Source organism: Peromyscus maniculatus, chromosome 7, assembly GCF_049852395.1.
Source record: "Peromyscus maniculatus bairdii isolate BWxNUB_F1_BW_parent chromosome 7, HU_Pman_BW_mat_3.1, whole genome shotgun sequence".
In the NCBI taxonomy this organism is placed as follows: domain Eukaryota; kingdom Metazoa; phylum Chordata; class Mammalia; order Rodentia; family Cricetidae; genus Peromyscus; species Peromyscus maniculatus.
In genome coordinates this window covers 33,404,585-33,423,001 of record NC_134858.1, presented here as the reverse complement: position 1 = coordinate 33,423,001, position 18,417 = coordinate 33,404,585, and the positions used below count along the sequence as shown (strand labels likewise).

The 18,417-nt window shown below is 40.8% G+C and overlaps 1 protein-coding gene across 2 annotated transcripts; it reads right to left on the bottom strand.

The window, feature by feature from the left end:
• Positions 1-1,826: 1,826 nt before the first annotated feature.
• On the bottom strand, positions 1,827-18,137 carry LOC121831075 (prostate and testis expressed protein 4-like). Of its 2 annotated transcripts, none has more exons than XM_076576003.1 (4): positions 18,004-18,137; positions 8,920-9,033; positions 6,978-7,125; positions 1,827-2,299 (listed from the first exon to the last, which is right to left on the bottom strand). In XM_076576003.1, the coding sequence occupies exons 1-3, from the start codon at positions 18,068-18,070 to the stop codon at positions 7,010-7,012; spliced, it is 297 nt and encodes a 98-aa protein (XP_076432118.1). In that variant the 5' UTR covers positions 18,071-18,137; the 3' UTR covers positions 1,827-2,299; positions 6,978-7,009. The 2 variants fall into 2 exon arrangements, with proteins under 2 accessions (XP_076432118.1, XP_076432117.1); XM_076576002.1 differs by lacking the exon at positions 1,827-2,299 and adding an exon at positions 5,463-5,793.
• Between the last annotated feature and the right edge of the window lie 280 nt (positions 18,138-18,417).

The following is an 18,417-nucleotide window of genomic DNA, read 5'->3' as shown; positions in this document are numbered from 1 at the left end:
AGAAGCAAAGTGCTAGAGAGGCCCACAGAAATCCACAAAGATACCCCCACAATAGACTACTGGCAATGGGTGAGAGAAAGCCCGAAGTGACCTACTCTGATAATAGAATGGCTAGACACCTTAACTGTCATGCTAGAAACCCCATCCAGTGGCTGAGGGAACCGGATGCAGAGATCCATGGCCAGGCCCCATGTGGAGCTCCAGGAGTCTAATTAGTGAGAAAGAGGAGGGTTTATATGAGCGAGAATTGTTGAGACCATGGTTGGATAAAATACAGGGACAAATAACCAAACTAATGGAAACACATGAACTATGAACCAATAGCTGAGGAGCCCCCAACTGAATCAAGCCCTCTGGATAAGTGAGACAGTAGATTAGCTTGATCTGTTTGGGAGGCATCCAGGCAGTGGGACAGGGTCTTGTACTCATTGCATGAACTGGCTGTTTGAAATCTGGGTCTTATGCAGGGATGCTTGGCTCAGCCTGGGAGGAGGGCACTGGACCTGCCTGGAATGAATCTATCAGGTTGTACTCAATCCTCAGGGGAGTGTTTGCCCTGGAAGAGATGGGAATGAGGGTTGGGCTGAGGGGAAGCCGGGGTGGGGGGTGGGGGGCAAGGGGGGAGAACAAGGGAATCTGTGGCTGCCATGTAAAATTAAATTAAATTATAAAATACAAAAAAAAAAGAAAAAAAGAAAAGACTAGACATCCCTTATTCAATTTATAGTGCACCCAGGCAGGGACAATGGAGAGTGGGTACAAGAGAGACCAGACCAGACTTCAAAGTAAGCCCCTCCCACATAGGCAATGTACCAAATCCCTCTTCTGTGACTTATTTATTTCTTATTCATCTCTGCGTCATTCCTTCCTTGGTGCTAATGGTATACAAAGCCAACCAGGTAATCTTACCATCAGTAACCCACAGTGGCCCCTTGTTTCTCTTCCTCTCTCCATACTGACAGCTCAACCTGCTCTGCTAATGCTAGAGGTTAAAACTAGACAAGGAAAAACATTGGGAAGAAGACTTTTACCAATCCTGAGTTTCAGCACTAGAGGGCAGCATAGGAGGGACTGTCCAGGATGACTGGAAAAAATGAACAGAGCAACTTGCTTGTCTACTCAGAGGCTAGTATAGCAAAGGTGTGTGCACATCCCTCATCTAAAGAAAGGACCATGCTGGTACCATTCATAGCCCAGCCCTCAACATCAAACACAAGGCTTCTTCAGGCACACCTAGGGAGATGCTTCCCATCTGACTGGGTAAGAAGGGATTTCTAAAGTCCACTCTGCTTTGTAAGGACATTCAGAACACTGGAGCACATCTTCAGTTGTGGCTGTAGTGGTAGTCTGTAGTGACTGGAGAGTCCAAACAGCCAGGTTAATTGCCTACAAAAGGGCTACTTAGCTGACAGGTTCTGTGCTCAAGGATGCTATGCATAAGTCTAATAGCCCATCTAATAGCCTGCTCCCAAAGTTTTGATCATGCATAGTAAGCATTAAAGATGTTAAAAATGAAGACTCACCAGAAGCTCAACATAGAACTAGCTGTTCTGACAGCATCAACAGTATTTAATAACCCTTTTTTGAGACAGGGTCTCTCTAGGTAGTCCTGTCTGTCCTGGAACTCTATATGTCAACTAGGCTGGCCTGGAGCCCACAGAGATTTACCTTCTAGAAAAAGAGAGTGCAAACTAAAACTAATGAGAAAATATTAAGTTCATTTCATTCTAACCATGGGAACAATTAACTGGGAAGACATTATGATCTTAAACATACATGCACCAAACCCTGGTGCACTCGCCTTCATGAAAAGCATACTACTAGAGTTAAAGCACAGATTAAGTTCAACTTTAATAGTAGGTGTCCTGGCTAGTTTTGTGTCAGTTTGGCACAAATTAGTCATCTGGAAGGAGAGTACCACAGTAGAGAAAAATGTGTCCATCAGACCTGGCTGTAGGCAAGTCTGAAGGGCATTTTCTTAATGGGTGATTGATATGGAAGGGCTTGTCCCACTGGGTGGTGTACCCCATGAGCTGGTGGTCCTGGGTGCTATAATGAAGCAGATTGAGCAATCTATGAGGAAGAAACCAGTAAGTGATGTTACTCCATGGAATGTACATCATTCCTGCCTCTTGGTCATGACTTCCTTTCATGATGGACTGCAACGTGGAAGTGGAAATGAAGCAAACTCTTTCGTCTTCATGTCTCTTATGGTCTTGGTATTTTATCAGAGCAATGAAAACCATAACTAAGACAGTTGGTGGTTTCAGGACCCTATTTTCTTCAATAGACAGGTCATCTGCACAAAAGGTAAACAGAGAAACAGCAGAATTAAATGACATCATACCTTAGATAGACTTAGATATTTACAGACTGTTTCATCCAAACATCAAAAATAAACATTCTACTCAGGAGCCCATAGAAGCTTCTCGAAAATAGACCACATCCTGGTGCACCAACCAAATCTTAACAAATTCTTTGAAAGGCTGAAATATCCTCTTGTACCCTTTCTGACAAGAATGTAATAAGAAGCAAAAGTGAGGACAAAGAAACCTCTAATAAGTACATAAACTCAACCCCTGGAGATTAAACAAGTCAATACTGAATGATGAATAGGATGAAGAAGCAATCAATACAGAAATTTTAAAACTTCCTTGAAATAAATGAAATTGAAAAAATAATACAGCCACACCTCTGAAGCACAGTAAAAACAACCAAATGAAGGAGCTATAAGGGCTATATGATTAAAAAAAAAAAAAACAAATAACAGGCGTGAGAAACACTATTACTAGTTGTTGGTCAGGAGAGTTCAAGAGACTTCTAAAACAATATAAGCTATTGCTGTTGGACTTAATTGCCTCCCAGAGGTGAAAGGTGTGTCCCTATTACTTATGACACCATTTGCCTTAGACTCAAGAAATAGAGGAATCAAGTTAGATTTGACTTAAAAGCCTTTTGATTTTTAGAAGTGGCTTTCATAGTACCAGGAACTGTGATATTCCTATGTAGCTTTAATACTTATGAACCACAGAAATGACCAGAATAGAATGTTAAATGTAAAGGTACAATAATGGCACTCTATCTTGGTAGTAACAAACACCTCTCTAATTGAACTTCAGGTATGCTTAACAAGAGGGAAATCATGCCTATGACGGGAAACCTAGGGAATTACCCTGTATGGTGGTATTTTATTTGTACTGAAATGTGATTTTAATTGTATGTTAAAAAATAAAGTTGCCCGGGGGTCAGAGCTATTAGAGCCATAGCAAGAGCGTGGCGGTGGTAGCGCACACCTTTAATCCCAGCTCTTGGTAGACAGAGCTAGGTAGATCTCTGTGTGTTCAGGGATACAACCAGCATTGGAGACATATGCCTTTAAGACCTGGAGGGCTGTACTTACAGGCAGTGACAAGGCAGTCATGTGTTTTCGTTTACAACCAATGAGCAGGAAGAACAGAAAGACTATTAAAGACAAACACACAGGAAGTAGCTCTCTTTCGGAGAGGTAGGAGCACCGCAGGGGGAAGGGTAAGATTTTAGCTCTGAGCTCTGACCTCTTGGCTTTCTCTTTTACATTGGTTCTGTGTTTCTTATTTAATAAGATGTTGGTTATATCTACAACCCTGGGCTAGTTTACTCAGCCAGAATAATTCCTAACCTTATTGTAAATATTTACGCTCATATTCACAGATAAGTATAGCTGTTAATGCTCATCAAAGAACTTTCTTTTTGCAAAAGATAGGGAGCTTTTCAGAAAACTGCATCTGGTTAAAATGCAGAGAATGAGTGGCTGTATGTGGCCAGTCAAGCTGAAATTCTACAACATAATGCTTGCACTTAAAGCTCAGTGAGCATTTTGGAAGAGATTGTGGGAAGAATGTAAAAACAAGATGATCAGGAAATCTATTGTGAGATTATGTCTCATAGAGATGGGAAGGTTCACCAATGATACCTCTACAATAGGGCTGCCTAAACAAGATTAAATAAGTCTAACACCAGTGGACATGCTAACATGTAAGGGGAGATTTCCCGGGGCCCCAGTCAACAGATGAAGAATTATAGGCCTTAAAGAAATGCTGAGAGTCAGAGAAATTGTCTTCTCTTTTCTAGGGACTAGGCCCCAGTTGGTTATTTGATACCAATTGGTCAGCCCTGAAATCATATTCATACAAATAACACTAAACCTGTTGTGTTTATATATCTATGTACCTTTATATGTGAGTAAAAATAACAACGAAAATAGCCCATGATTCCAAGAGGGAGTGCAGGGGGGATACATGATTGGAGTTTGATGGAGGAAAGAAAAGGGGAAAATAATATAACTACATTTTAATTTTTTAAATTAAAAATATATAAAGAGAAAAGAAATATTATACCAGAAATAAAATGAGAGGACAAAATTAAAAGATAAGCAAGAAAAGAAAGTCACAAAAGCAAGAAGGGGGCATCTGCTGTGTGAATCCAGGAATTTACCCAAATGGAAAAGGTAGTATCCCTGACCCCAATTCCAGTCATCTCTCCCCGTACTCTCTCCTTCCATTCTTCCCAGCCCCACCTGATCCCTCCTGTTCCCATCCTCATGTGCCCCCAGTCTATCTCCAAAATCTATTGTTTCCCCTTCCCAGGGAGATTTGTGTGTCCCCACTTGAGCTCTCCTTGTTACTTAGCCTTTCAGGGTCTGTGGATTGTAGCATGGTTCTCCTTTACTTTACAGCTAGTATCCACTTACGAGTGCATACATATCTCTGGGTTACCTCACTCAGGATGAGTTTGCCTAGTTCTATCCATTTGTCTGCAAATTTCATGTCATTGTTTTGAATAGCTGAGTACTACTCTATTGTGTAAAAGTACTACATTTTCTTTATCCATTCTTCAATTGATGGACATCTAGGTTATATCCAGGTTCTGGCTGTTATGAACAGAGGTGCAATGAACCTGGTTGAGCAAGTGCCCTTGTGGTGGGATTGAGTGTCAGAAAAGGTTTTGATTTTAAGGACCTGATGGTGAAAGTGTGAGTTCATGATGGCAAAGGAACAAAGGGACTTCTGATGATGATGCAGATGCACTAAATCTAGGGTAATGGCATCAGGCTTATACACACTGTTGTACAAGGTGGTGTGGCTAAAAGTTCATCAATTTTACTGTGTGTAAATGATACTGTGATTACCTGCTTTCATTATATTTTTATCATAGTTAGTGAGGGTGTATGCATTTGGGGAGCGAGCATAAAATTGCTACTTTGGGATTGTGGAAATCAGAGGTGAACTTGCAGAAGTCAGGTTGCCTCTTCCATCATGTGGGACCTGGGCATTGAACTCAGGCTATCAGAACTGGTAGCAAGTACCTTTCCCCAGTTAACTGTTCCATTGGCCTCCTAATTATCATTTTATAAATGAAGGGTGGTGTGTAAGTGTGCCGCTTTCTAAGCCTTTCCACCTAATGTCAATTTATCAGAATGAACATGGGGGAAGAGGAGCATTGATTGGCTCTTTTATTTTCACTTTTGACTTCTATACATGGACAGTTGAATATGCATGGCTACAAACAAACAAATGTTAAAACAAATTTAATTGAATGAACTCTGAGAAAGCATATTGGACATATTGGATATGAAATCAATTCCATAAGGCATACAATGCATTGGAGAGCACCCAATGTAAAATAGAAGTGTCTATATACAACAGGACAACATCTAATGTATATTATGTAGAAAGCAAGGTATGGGGCTGGAGATATGATTCAGTAGGAGGAGGCTTGATGGCATGCTCCAGAATGGTGATGCAATGAACATCTCTGAAAATAAAAATAATGATTTTTCAATATTTGTAATCAATAATTATGTTTTAATACACACAATCACATGTCATGACCTATTCATGTTTCTAAGGCTTTGAAATGTCCACTGTCAGTGTAAGAAGCTCTGTCTTGAGGATGGAATCACTAGCAGTGTTTCCTCTAGACAGCAAGGCCTACATATTCTAGGTTGAACATAAAATCTATGGAAATTAGAAAAATAAACATCCCAAACAACCCCAACTTCAAAAACTATGGAATATACTGAAGTAAAGCTAAGGAGTAGAGCTTTCCAGAAGGACAATGAAGCACATGTGTGAGTGACCAGAGAGTGGAGATGGACACTGTGCTGCAGGAGCTCCTTCACCCAGGATGTCTCACCCTCGTCACTCAATGGCACTGAGGATGTCTGAGGGATTCCACACCTCTGAGTGTGTCTGTGAGGACATTTCCTGAGATGATTAGCATGTGAGGTCTCTGATCTAACAATGCATTTTAACATTTTACAGAATGTTAAAACATGGGAAAATTTTCTTGAGGAGTCTGGTTGGAGGAAGTAGGTAACCAGGGCTGTTTCCTTGGGTGCTGTTATCTTTTCTTGATTTCCTCCTATTTTACTCCGCTGTGCTTCCCACAGGCCATGAGTTTAAAAGCTCTGCTCTACTGCACCCTCCCACCATGATGGAGGAAACCTCTGAAATCAAGAGATAAAATGAATCCTCCATCCTTCCATTGTTTTACTCAGGTCACAGCAGTGAGAAACGTCATTACATATGCCCTACATTCTCTGAAGAAGAACAGAGTAAGATGCTGGAGGTCTTGTTTGCTGGCCAGCCTGGCAGAAAAGGCATCACTGAAGTGAAGCTTCACTAATGGTAGGTGTCGGGGCTGTCATAGTCACAGGGAAACCAGCCCCTAACCACAGCATTTATCAGTTAGGACAGATGTTGTAAGAAGGTAACAATCAAGAGAGGAGAGGGAGGGTGTGCTACATGTCAGTCAATGCTGAAAGGATGGAGGGGGAAAGGAAAGAAATCAGAGTCCTAGAAATGGAGAGAATTCAACTGTCAAAATGTCAACACCTGATGCTAAGAAAAGACAGGTGTCAGGGTCTTGGCAGCACTGGACATTGATGGTCCAGTGTTGTGAGGCTACAAGAGGCCAGGGAAGGGATAAGGGCTTACCTAAGTAGAACAGGCCAAGAAAAGACCAAGCCTTATAGCCTGTTACACAAAGAATGCGAATTGCAGCATGCATATTGGGTTATACTGCTGTTGAGAGTAGCATTGACGCAGTGATCAACACATTTCTGAATTGATATTTTTAATTTACCTGCAGAGGAAGAAAGGCAAAAGGGAAATCATAAATTTTGGAATAAATCATGACTTCATTAATGAAAAGATGCAGGATCCCTGGTAGATGGCCAATCATTCATCTGTTAATTTTTCACACAGAGAGTACTATATTCACAATGGTGCTGATTAGAATTTTAAAGTATAAATTCCTTTATCCCTGACTATATACACCTATGAATACCTGAGGATCATCAAGAACACTCCTCTACTATTTGTGGGAGTGCAAACTTTTATAGCCACTTTGGAAATCAGTATGGTGGTTTCTCAGAAAATTGAGAATCAATATACCTTAAAACCCAATGATACCACTCTTGGGCATATACCCAAGGGATGCTCAATCATACCACAAGGACACATGCTTAACTATGTTCATAGTAGCATTATTCATAATACCTAGAACCTGGAAACAACCTAGATGCCCCTCAACTGAAGGATGGATAAAGAAAATGTGGTACATTTACATAATGGAGTATTACTCAGAAGTAATAAAAACTATGCCATCATGAAATTTGTAGCCAAATGGATGGAACTAGAAAATATACTGAGTGAGGTGACCTAGACTCAGAAAGACAAACATGGTATGTACTCACTCACAAGTGGATACTAGATGTAAAGCAAAGAATAATCAGACTACAACCCACAGCTCCAGAGAATCTAGGAAACAAGGAGGACCCTAAGAGGGATATATGGCTCATCTTGGGAAGGGGAAGCAGAGGAGATCCCCATGAGTAAACTGTGGATGGGGGTGGGGTATTAGAGGGTAGGGAAATGCGGGATGAGAATGTGAGGGAACGGGATGGCTGTGCTGGGGGAGGGACGGTGTGGGAAAGCAATGAAAGTGATATCTTGATAAAGGGAGACTTTATGAGGTAAGGGAGAAACCTGGTGCTAGGGAGATTCCCAGGAAGCCACAAGGATGACCTTAGATTAGACTACTAGTAATAGAGGAGAGGGTGCCTGAACTTGCCTACCCTGGTAATCATATTGGTGAATACTCTGTCATCATAGAGCCTTCATCCAGTAACTTATGGAAGCAGATGCAGAGATCCACAACCAAGCACCAGGCCAAGCTCTGGGAGTCTAATTGAAGAGAGGGATGAGGGATTGTATGGGCAAGGTGGGGTCAAGATCATGATGGGGAAATATACAGAAACAACAGAACCAAGCTCATAGAAACTCACGAACTTTAGACCAACAGCTGTGGAACCTACATGGGATCAGACTAGGCCCTCTGCATAGGTGAGACAGTTGTGTAGCTTGATCTACTTAAGGGGCCTCCTGGCAATAGGATCAGGATCTATCCCTGGGGCACGAGCTGGCGTTTTAGATGCCATTATGTATGTTCGGACACCTTGCTCGCCCCTGAGGAAGTGGGGAGGGGCTTGATCCTGCCTCAACTGAATGTGCCAGGCTTAGCTATTCCCCCATGAGAGAATTTACCATGTTGGAGGAGGGGAGTGGGGGTCGGGGAAGGAGAAGGTAAGGGTCGGGGGAGCAGGAGGAGGGATGAAAGGGGAATTTGTGGTTGGTATGTAAAACGAAAAAAAAAATTTAAAGGAGAATGTTCAAAAATGATTATTTATCTTAATTAATTAATTTATTTATTTGAACTATCATTGTTGGAAAGCAATACCGGAAGCAGACCAGCCCTTTCCTACTTTATACAGAAACACAATCGCCCACACTCTCAGTCTCCGCCCATGAATCTGAGGAAGGCTGTGTTTCTCAAAGGCAAGCAAGATCACTCTGAAACCTCCAAGTCCTCACGTACCTACAAATAATGTAGTTAGGAGACACTTCTGGCCCAATTTTGCTTCACAGGTTTCTTTTTGTGACGGACAACTCTTGATAAATGGTATTTCTAAACAGTCGACACATTTCAGAGCTGAAAAAGCAAAACCAGGTGTAAGAGGTTCATTTGGGGTCAGTTTCAAGCATTGTGCTGTGGCCCAGAGGAAGAAAAAATGATCAGGGGAAAACTTGGGTTGTATGTTGTGCTGACCCCTGCGTGACTCTGGAAAGGAACGCCTTCATGACAGCAAAAAGGTCTCTCCACTATAAATCCTGGGAATGGACAGATTAGAACGATGAATATCAAAGATCTGATGTGGGCTGCCTGTGCCAACCCCATGGAGTTGGACAGACTCTCCCAGTTTCTCATTGTTATCCTATCAAGAACTGTACAACTGAACTTTCAACCTACATTTAGGACCATGAACAATTAAGCAAGAGAAACTGAAAATGTTGCAGTATAAAGAAAGTAAAAATAAAGAAGAAAAAGATAAGTAATTTGAGGAAGGACCAGGACCAGGAAAGCAGGAAATAGGAGGAAGAGAAAAGGACCATGGTGGTCACATCAGAGGCAAGGACGCAGGGGAATGTACAGGTATGGGAATGAAGGATTCACATCTAAACACAGTCAGGTCCTATCTCCTGCTGCTCCTTTCCCCAAGGCACAGCACAGTGAGGTAATCAGATGTCTGCTCACCAGCCTTGGCCCCGACCATCTGCCAGGATCTCACATTGCAGCAAGCCCACTAGCAAAGAAGGGCCTGGCAGGAGCAGAGGGAGGTACTCTCCCATTGCAGTGGGATCCTAGGATCAGAGGCCAGCAGAGAGGCCCATGCCATGTTCTGACTGGATGTGATACCCACTTCACAAGGCAGAATTCATTCCTAGTACTACTATCCTAGCCAAAACTCTGTGACTATCTAGATTATAGGCCCTATAGAGAACCCAATATCATTCTGCTAAATGAACATAGTAATGTACTGCCCCCTAAATTATTATATTTTTGCCAATGAATTAGTGCATCTCCTAACACTTTTCAGAGAAGCTTGCTTTTTCAATGAATGGCAGTTAGTACAGAGACACAAAACTGGTCAACATGCAGGGAATAGAGACTATGGGGTGCTCAACTCTAGGTGATACATCTGTATCACACCTGTTACCCTACAAGACTCAGAGGTCATCACAGAGGAAGTGCCAGAAAGCTTACAGGCACAGAGAGTGGACATCTGCGGAAAAACAGAGTTGGCAGACAAGGCAGCTCTCTGCACATGTGAACTCACAGAGGCTCTACCTGCTGCACAAGACATGTACAAGATTAAGATGCCCAAATTCCTGGCATGGATGACAGGGGGTCATGATGTTCCACTCCTAGAAGAGAAGCTACTGGCATTTGATGGAAGGGGAGAGACTTCTCTTTTTTTTCAGGCATGGAATCCACGAGAAGCTCCACATGCTCCAGTAGATGCCATTACACCCCTGGACAAATAATAGTCAGTGTTGTGTGGACTCAGTGGACTTAAATACACAGCACACGCAGTTGGGAGGAGAAACTGGTGGGGTTAGATGGGAAACAAAATGAAGGAGACGGAGGTGATTTGATAAAAATGCATACACATGTACGAAAGTCTCAATCACTTTAAAAAGAAAATAAAGCTCACAAACTTAGTAGCATTCATTTTTCAATGCTCTTTTATCGAAAAATCAATACTAATTGGAAATTCCAAATACTAAATTTGGACTTTCTGAAACCAATTGGAATTTGCCTTCAAGATTCTTCAGATGCAGATCTTCCCCTACAGCCTTCCTCCACCACCCATCCCTTTGTGGTGGAGGCCACAAACTCACCTCAGCCACCAACTCCAGGAGGCATTTTCTGGAAATGCTCCAGCACTGCCAGCCCAAAGTCCAGGTAGGTGATCTTCACTCTCCCTCTGTTCTCCAATGCCAACCCCCAGTCATATCCCCAGCTTGTAGCAGAACCCCTGCTATGTATGCTCTGTCCTCTCTGCCCCCATTCCCAGGGGTGTATGTATGCAGATCCTGGTGGCAACCCAATTTCCTCCCTCCTGTGGACCCTCTCAATGACCCCGCCTTCTAGCCCATCCTTATTCCTTAGGGTCAGCTCCCAATACCTAGAAATACATTCATCCATGGATCACCAGTGCCCATGGATGACAGGATCTCAGGAGCATTTTTTTTTTTTTAAATAAGGCAATGCACAGCCACCATTGTCTCAAAGGAACTACAGAGGGCAACAGAAATCACTGAATGGAACACCTACCCAACAAACACAAGACCAGATATCAGCACCTAGAATTACAATCATCCCACACCCAGATAACTAAACACCAACCTAAACACACACACACATACACACACACACACACACACACACACACACACACACAGCAGCCAGGACAATACATCTCCACTAGAGCCCAACCCCCCTCTACAATAGGCCCAGAGAAATGTAATATATGTGATGCACAAAAGAATGAATTCATAACTATTGTGATATATTCAAGGAAATCAAAGAGGATATTAAAAATCTTTCCTGAAGTCTCTCAAATGACAAAGAGTGGAATGAAATGAAGAAAACAACTCAGGGCATGAACGTGGACACAGAATCAATAAAGAAAACCCAAACTGAGGGCCAACTGGAAACAAAAAATTGAGAAACTGAAACAGGAAGCTCAGAGGCTGCCTTCACCAACAGGATACAAGAGATGGAAGAGAGGATCTCAGGCGTTGAAGACAAGATAGAGGAGAGAGATACTTCAGTCAAAGAAAAAATTATTACAGGCACAAAAAAATTTAAAAGATCTGGGACACCATGAAAGGACCAAATCTACAAATAATAGGAACAGAGAGTAGAGATCCAGGTCAAAGGCACAAAAAAAATTCTTTTTTCTTAATATCCTGACTTTTTTATTTGTGTAAATAAGATGTAGAAAATTTTACTTTATTTTTTCCTTTTATTGAAAATAAATTTTTAAATATGCTATATCCTGATGAGGTTTCTCCTCCCTTTAATCTTCCCATTTCCTCATGACCCCCCTCCACTCCAGATCCACTCCCATTCTATCTCCTATTAGAGAACACACAGGCTCCTAAGGGATAATAATAAAATAAAATATAATAACAAAACTCACACATCAAAATTGGACAAAACATACAAACAGCAGGAAAAGAGCCAGGAGAAAGCACAAGAAACAGAGGCCCACTCATTCTCATACTCAAAAACCCGATAAACAAAATATCTGGGAGCCATAACATATACGCCAAAGACCCGGTACAGACTGGTGCAGGCCCTGAGCATGCCGCCGCATTAGTCCCTGTGAGTCCATATGAGCTTTGCTCACATTGATTTAGAGGATGTCTTAGTTAAGGTTTCTTTTGCTGCAAGAAAACACCATGACCAAAAGGCAAGTTGGGAAGGAAAGGGTTTATTAGGCTTACACTTCAGCATTGCTGTTCATCACTGGAGGAAGTCAGGACAAGAACTCCAACAGGGCAGGATCCTGGAGACAGGAGCTGATGCAGAGGCCATGGAGGATGCTGCTTACTGGCTTGCTTCCTCTGGCTTTGCTCAGCCCATCTTCTGATAGAACCCAGGACCAGCAGCCTGGGGATGGCACCACCTATCATGGGCTGGCCTTCCCTCATTGATCACTAATTGAGAAAATGCCTTACAGCTGCATCTCATCAAGGCATTTCCTCACCTGAGGCTCCCTCCTCTGATGACTCTAACTTGTGTCAAGTTGACACACAAAACCAGCCAGTAGAGAGGACCTCGTGTACTTGGTGTCTTCCATCTTCTCTGGCTTTTGCACACTTTCTGCCTCCTCTTCCTCAGATTTATCTGAGCCCCAAGGATAGGAATTTGATGAAAACATCTTACTTAAGGCTGAGTGTTCCAGGGTCTCTCACTTTCTGCATAATATCTGACTGTGTATGGGTCTCTGTATTTATTCACATCTGCTGCAGGAGGAAGTTTCTCAGATGATGACTGAGCAAGGCACTCATCTAGCAGAACGTCATTTAAAGTCATTTCACTGCTAAATGTTTTTTGGTTTGTTTTAGGATGGCAGTATTTGGTTTTATGAAGTCCCTGGCCTATCTAGCCTCAGGTTCTTGGTCTTCCAAGCAGTGTCATGTCTGAGTTCCACCTCGTGAAGTGGACCTTAAGTCAAATCAGATATTAGTTGGTTGTTCCACAAGCTTTGTGCCACTATTGCCCTAGGATATCTTAGAGGCAGGACACCAGTGTTGATTAAAGGGTTTGTGGCTGGGTTGACATTTAACTTTCTCTTTTGGGAGAATTAGAGCACCTTCTTGTAGTGGAAAAAAAAAGAAAGGAACCTAATAGTTTGAAGTAGAAAAATGATCCATCTTTCTTCTATAGGCAAGAAATATATCTCAGCCGGGCAGTGGTGGCGCACACCTTTAATCCCAGCACTTGGGAGTCAGAGGCAGGCGGATCTCTGTGAGTTTGAGGCCAACCTGGGCTACCAAATGAGTTCCAGGAAAGGCGCAAAGCTACACAGAGAAACCCTGTCTCGAAAAAAAAGAAAGAAAGAAAGAAAGAAAGAAAGAAAGAAAGAAAGAAAGAAAGAAAGAAAGAAAGAAAGAAAGAAAGAAATATATCTCACTATCAAGGATGGACATCAATTTGGAGTAAAAGGATGAAAAAGTGTACTACAAGAAAACAGAGCCAAGAGGCAAGCAGGCATAGCTATTTTAATATCTGGCAAAATAGACTTCAAACCAAAACTAATCAGAAGTGACAGGGAAGGATATTGCATAGTCATTAAAGGAAAAATCCACTAAGAAGATATTGTAATTCTAAATGTTTATGCACTGAATACAAGGGCATCCAAGTTCATAAAGAAACACTACACAGCTAAAAATCACATATTGACCTCACTCAGTGGTACTGGGTGACTAGGGTATCCACTCTTGCCAATGGACTGGCCATCCAGACAAAAAAAATAAAAATAAAAAAATAAGAGAGCAATGCTGGCATTAAATAATGTCATAACTCAAATGGACCGAACAGACACCTACAGAACATCCCACCCCAACACTAAACAATATTTTTCTTCACCTCAGCTCATGGAACTTTTTTAAAGTTGATCACATGTTAGGACACAAAGCAACTCTCAACAGATATAAACAAACTGAAAAACCACACCCTGCTTTTTATCTGACCACCTTGGATTAAAGCTGGATATCAACAACAATAAAACAATAGAAAGTATACAAACTTGGGGAGATTGAAAAACTAAGTACAGAATGAAAAATAGGTCAAGACAGAAATCAAGAAGGAGATGAAAAACCTTTCAGAATTGAATGAAAATGGTAACACAGTATACCCATACCTCTGAGAAACAAGGAAGGCAGTGCTAAGAAACAAGTTCACAGCACTAAGTGTCTACATAAATAAAAAAAAACACTAGAGTGATTTTATATTAGTAACTTAATGACACACCTAAAAGATCTAGGGAAACAAGAAGTAACACCACGCAAACAGTCAATGTAAAGAAATTAAGTTCATGGCTGAAATTAACGAAATAGAAATAAAACAATCAATACAAAGAATCAATGAAGTGGAGAGTTGGTTCTTTGAGAAAAATTAACAAGATTGACAAACCCTTAGCCAGAACAGCCAAAAGATGGAGAAAGAAAATCTAAATGAATAAAATTAGAGTGGAAAGAGGAGATCTTACAATAATAGACACCAACGAAATTCAAAGAATCAGAAGGACAGACTTTTAAAAAAAATCTGTTCCCACCAAACTGGAGAACCTAAAAGAAATGGATGACTTTCTTGATATGTACAACCTACTAAAATTAAAACCAAGATGAAATAAGCCATTTAAATAGACTCATAATCCCTAGTGAAATGGAAGTGGCAATTAAAGTTCTCCAAAACCAAAAAAGGCCAGAACCAGATGAGTACACCACAGATTTCTACCAGACCTTCAAAGAGCTAACAACAACACTCTCCAAATTATTCTGCAAAATAGAAATTGAAGTAACATTTCTGAATTCCTTTTTATGGAGACCCTGATTACAAACACATAAAGATCCAACAACAACAACAAATTAAAAGTTTATAGAACAATATTCCTTATGAAGATAGATGCAAAACTTGTCAATAAAATGCTTTCAAACCAAGTTCAAGAATACATCAAAATGATTATCTACCACTATCAAGTTAGCTTCTTCCCAGAGATTCAGAGATCGCTGAACATATATAACTAATGAGCATAACATACTATATAAACAGACTGTAAGACAAAATCAACATGATTATCTCAGAAGATAGAGAAAAGGCCTTTGACAAAAATAATATCCCTTCATGATAAATGTCCTAGAGAGACCAGGGATACAACATAGTAAAAGAGACTCACATCAAGCCCCAAACCAATATCATCCTAAATGGAGATAAACTCACAGCATTTCCACTAATATCAGGATAATACAAGGATGCCCACTCTCTCCACACCTATTCAATATAGTGCTTGAAGTCTTAACTAGAGCAACATGACACTGAAAGAGATCAAAGTGTCCTTGTCTAAAGATGATATGATTTTACACATTAAAGAATGTAAAGGACTCCATCAGGACATCTAATAAACACATTCACAAAATTAGTGCATAAAAATCAGTAACCTTTCTATAAACAAATGACAAAATAATGAGAAACAAATTATAGAAACTGTACTTCCACAACAGCCTCAAAAATACCTTAGGATAAATCTGACCAAGCAAGTGCAAGACTTGCATAACAAAAAACTTTAAAGCACTGAAGAAAGAAATTGAAGGAGACACAAGAAGATGGAAAGATCTTCATGCTTGTGGATCAGTGTATTAACATAGTTAAAATGTCCATCTTACCAAAAGCAATTGGCATTAAATCATGCATTTTTTTTACAGAAATTGAAAATACAATCCTTATCTTTATATAGAAGCACAAAATCTCAGCATAGCAAAAATATCCCCCAAAATAAAAGAACTGCTGTAGACATCATCATCATCCCAGATTTCATGTTGTACTACAGAGTGCTAGCAAAAATATGACATGATATTAGCATAAAAGCAAACATGTTGGCCAATGGAATCTGAAGATCCTGAAATAACTCCACACATCTATGGGCAACTTATTTTTTACAAAGAAGTGAAGAATACACAATGCGAAAAAAGAATATTCAACAAATGATGCTAGTCAAAGTGGATGGCTGAAAATAGATCCATATCTATCATCCTGCAGAAAACTGAGCTGCAGATGGATCAAGGACCTCAACATAAGCAACATAAAACCAGATAACCTGAATCTGATAAAAGAGAAAGTGACAGGTGGTGGTGGTGCACGCCTTTAATCTCAGCACTTGAAAGACAGAGGCAGGCAGATCTCTGTGAGTTAGAGGCCAGGCTGGTCTACAAAGTGAGTATCAGGACAGTTGGGGTCATTACAGAAGAACCTTGTCTTGAAAAACAGAGAGTAAGAGGGAGGTGGGGAATGTGAAAGTGAGAACCAAGCTCTAATTGGCACAGGAAAAGACTTTCTGAACAGGAAATTCAATACCATAGGCACTATGAACAGCAAATAATAAATGAGACCTCACTGAGTTGAAAAGTTTCTGCATATCAAAGGACACCATCATTCAAGCAAAGCTGAAGCCTGAAGAATGGGTAAAGATCTTTTCTTTACCAATTATACATCTGATATATGGTTAGCAACTAGATTATATAAAGAACTGAAAAAACTGAACATCAAGAAAACAGATAACCCATTTGAAAAATGGGCTATATAACTAAGCAGAGAGTTCTCTTAAACCGAAACACAAATGGCTGCAAAGACTTAAAAAAATGTTTATCAGCCTCGCCATCAGGGAAACATGAATTAAAACAACTTTGAGACTTCATTTTACCCTAGTGAAAATGGCAAAGATCAATAAACAAATGGTAGTACATGCTGATGAGGATACAGGAAAGGGGATGACTTATGCATTGTTGGTAGCAGAGCAAACTAGTGCAGCCAGTATTGCAGTTAATGTGAAGTTTCCCAGTGAAGCTAAGAGTCGATCCAACTATACTACTCTTTGACACACAATGAGAAGACTTCTACATGTTACTACGGAGATTTTGTTCATGCACGTTCATTGCTGCTGTATTCATAATAGACAGAAACTGAAAAGAGCCTAGATGTCCATCAACTGATAAATGAATAATGAAAATGTGGTACATTTACACAATGGAATAGTTGTTGGGCTGTTAAAAAATGAAATTATAAAATTTGCTGGTGATTGGATGGAGCAAGAAACAATCATCCTGAGTGAGGTAACCCAGACTCCAAAGGGCAAATATTGCACGTTTTCTCTTATATGTTGATGTTACCTGTTAAGCTTTTGATATGTGTGGTACAGTCAAAATGACCTTTGCAGTTAGGTACCAAATAAGGAGGGAGGAGAGGATCTCCCAAGCAAAGGGAAATAGAATATAACGTTATAGAGAGAGAAAGGCTAAACCAGACCAGGACTAAAATGAGGGAAGGGGATGAAAGTGAAGAGTAAAGGAGAAAATATAGGGAGGGAAAGCTATCACTAAAGGCCTTTGGAAAAAATATATGAAAACCTACTACTGTAGAAGCTTCCTAAAATATATACATATATGAAAGAAATTTAAATGGAGTTGTATGGTGGGAGAGACGATGACCCAAGTATACATCTTATGCCACCGAGTACAACAACCTCCATTGCAAGAAATGAGTTATATCTTGTTGAGTCTAAAGACAAAGGTATCCCATGGAACCCCCTCCACCAACATTATAGACTATTACCAAGGCTGTTGGTTGCTCTCCACACTCTAATGCTAAGGCCCATTGCTGAAGACAACACTTGCTTAGTCATGAACCATGGATAAGTACAGTTGTTAATCAACCAAAAGCATCACCCTTACTGACTTGCATTCATGCTGCTTGAGGTACTGTGTACACTACTGAAGGAGAAAGGTACTCACCAATATCACCCACCTACAAACACTGTGACCTACAACTTACCCTCTACAGAGCAGAGAAGAGATATGGTCACGATGAGCAGAATGATGATTTTTGTCACTTTAGTCATGTTGGATGACAGACAGTGGCCTGAGGTAAAGGATGGCTGCTCACTCCCTTTATAAAGCTGGAGAACAGGAAGAAATCTCCAACATTGGTGCAAGGAGGAAATGCCCTTTTCTTTTTCAAGAAATCAGATGTACAATAATGTTGGAAGTACAGGCTGCCCAGCAGTGTAGCTGCAGCTGAGTCAGAGAGCTTCCCTCCCTTATCTCATCTTCTCTGTGTGCAAGTGTGTGAGAGGTAGTTTTCAGGTCTTTCAGAAATTTCTCTAGGAAATGCCTGCTCATCCTAGGATTAGGAAATGGGAAACAGGGACTAAGAATTCCAAGGCTTCCAGAGAAGGGACATGTAACA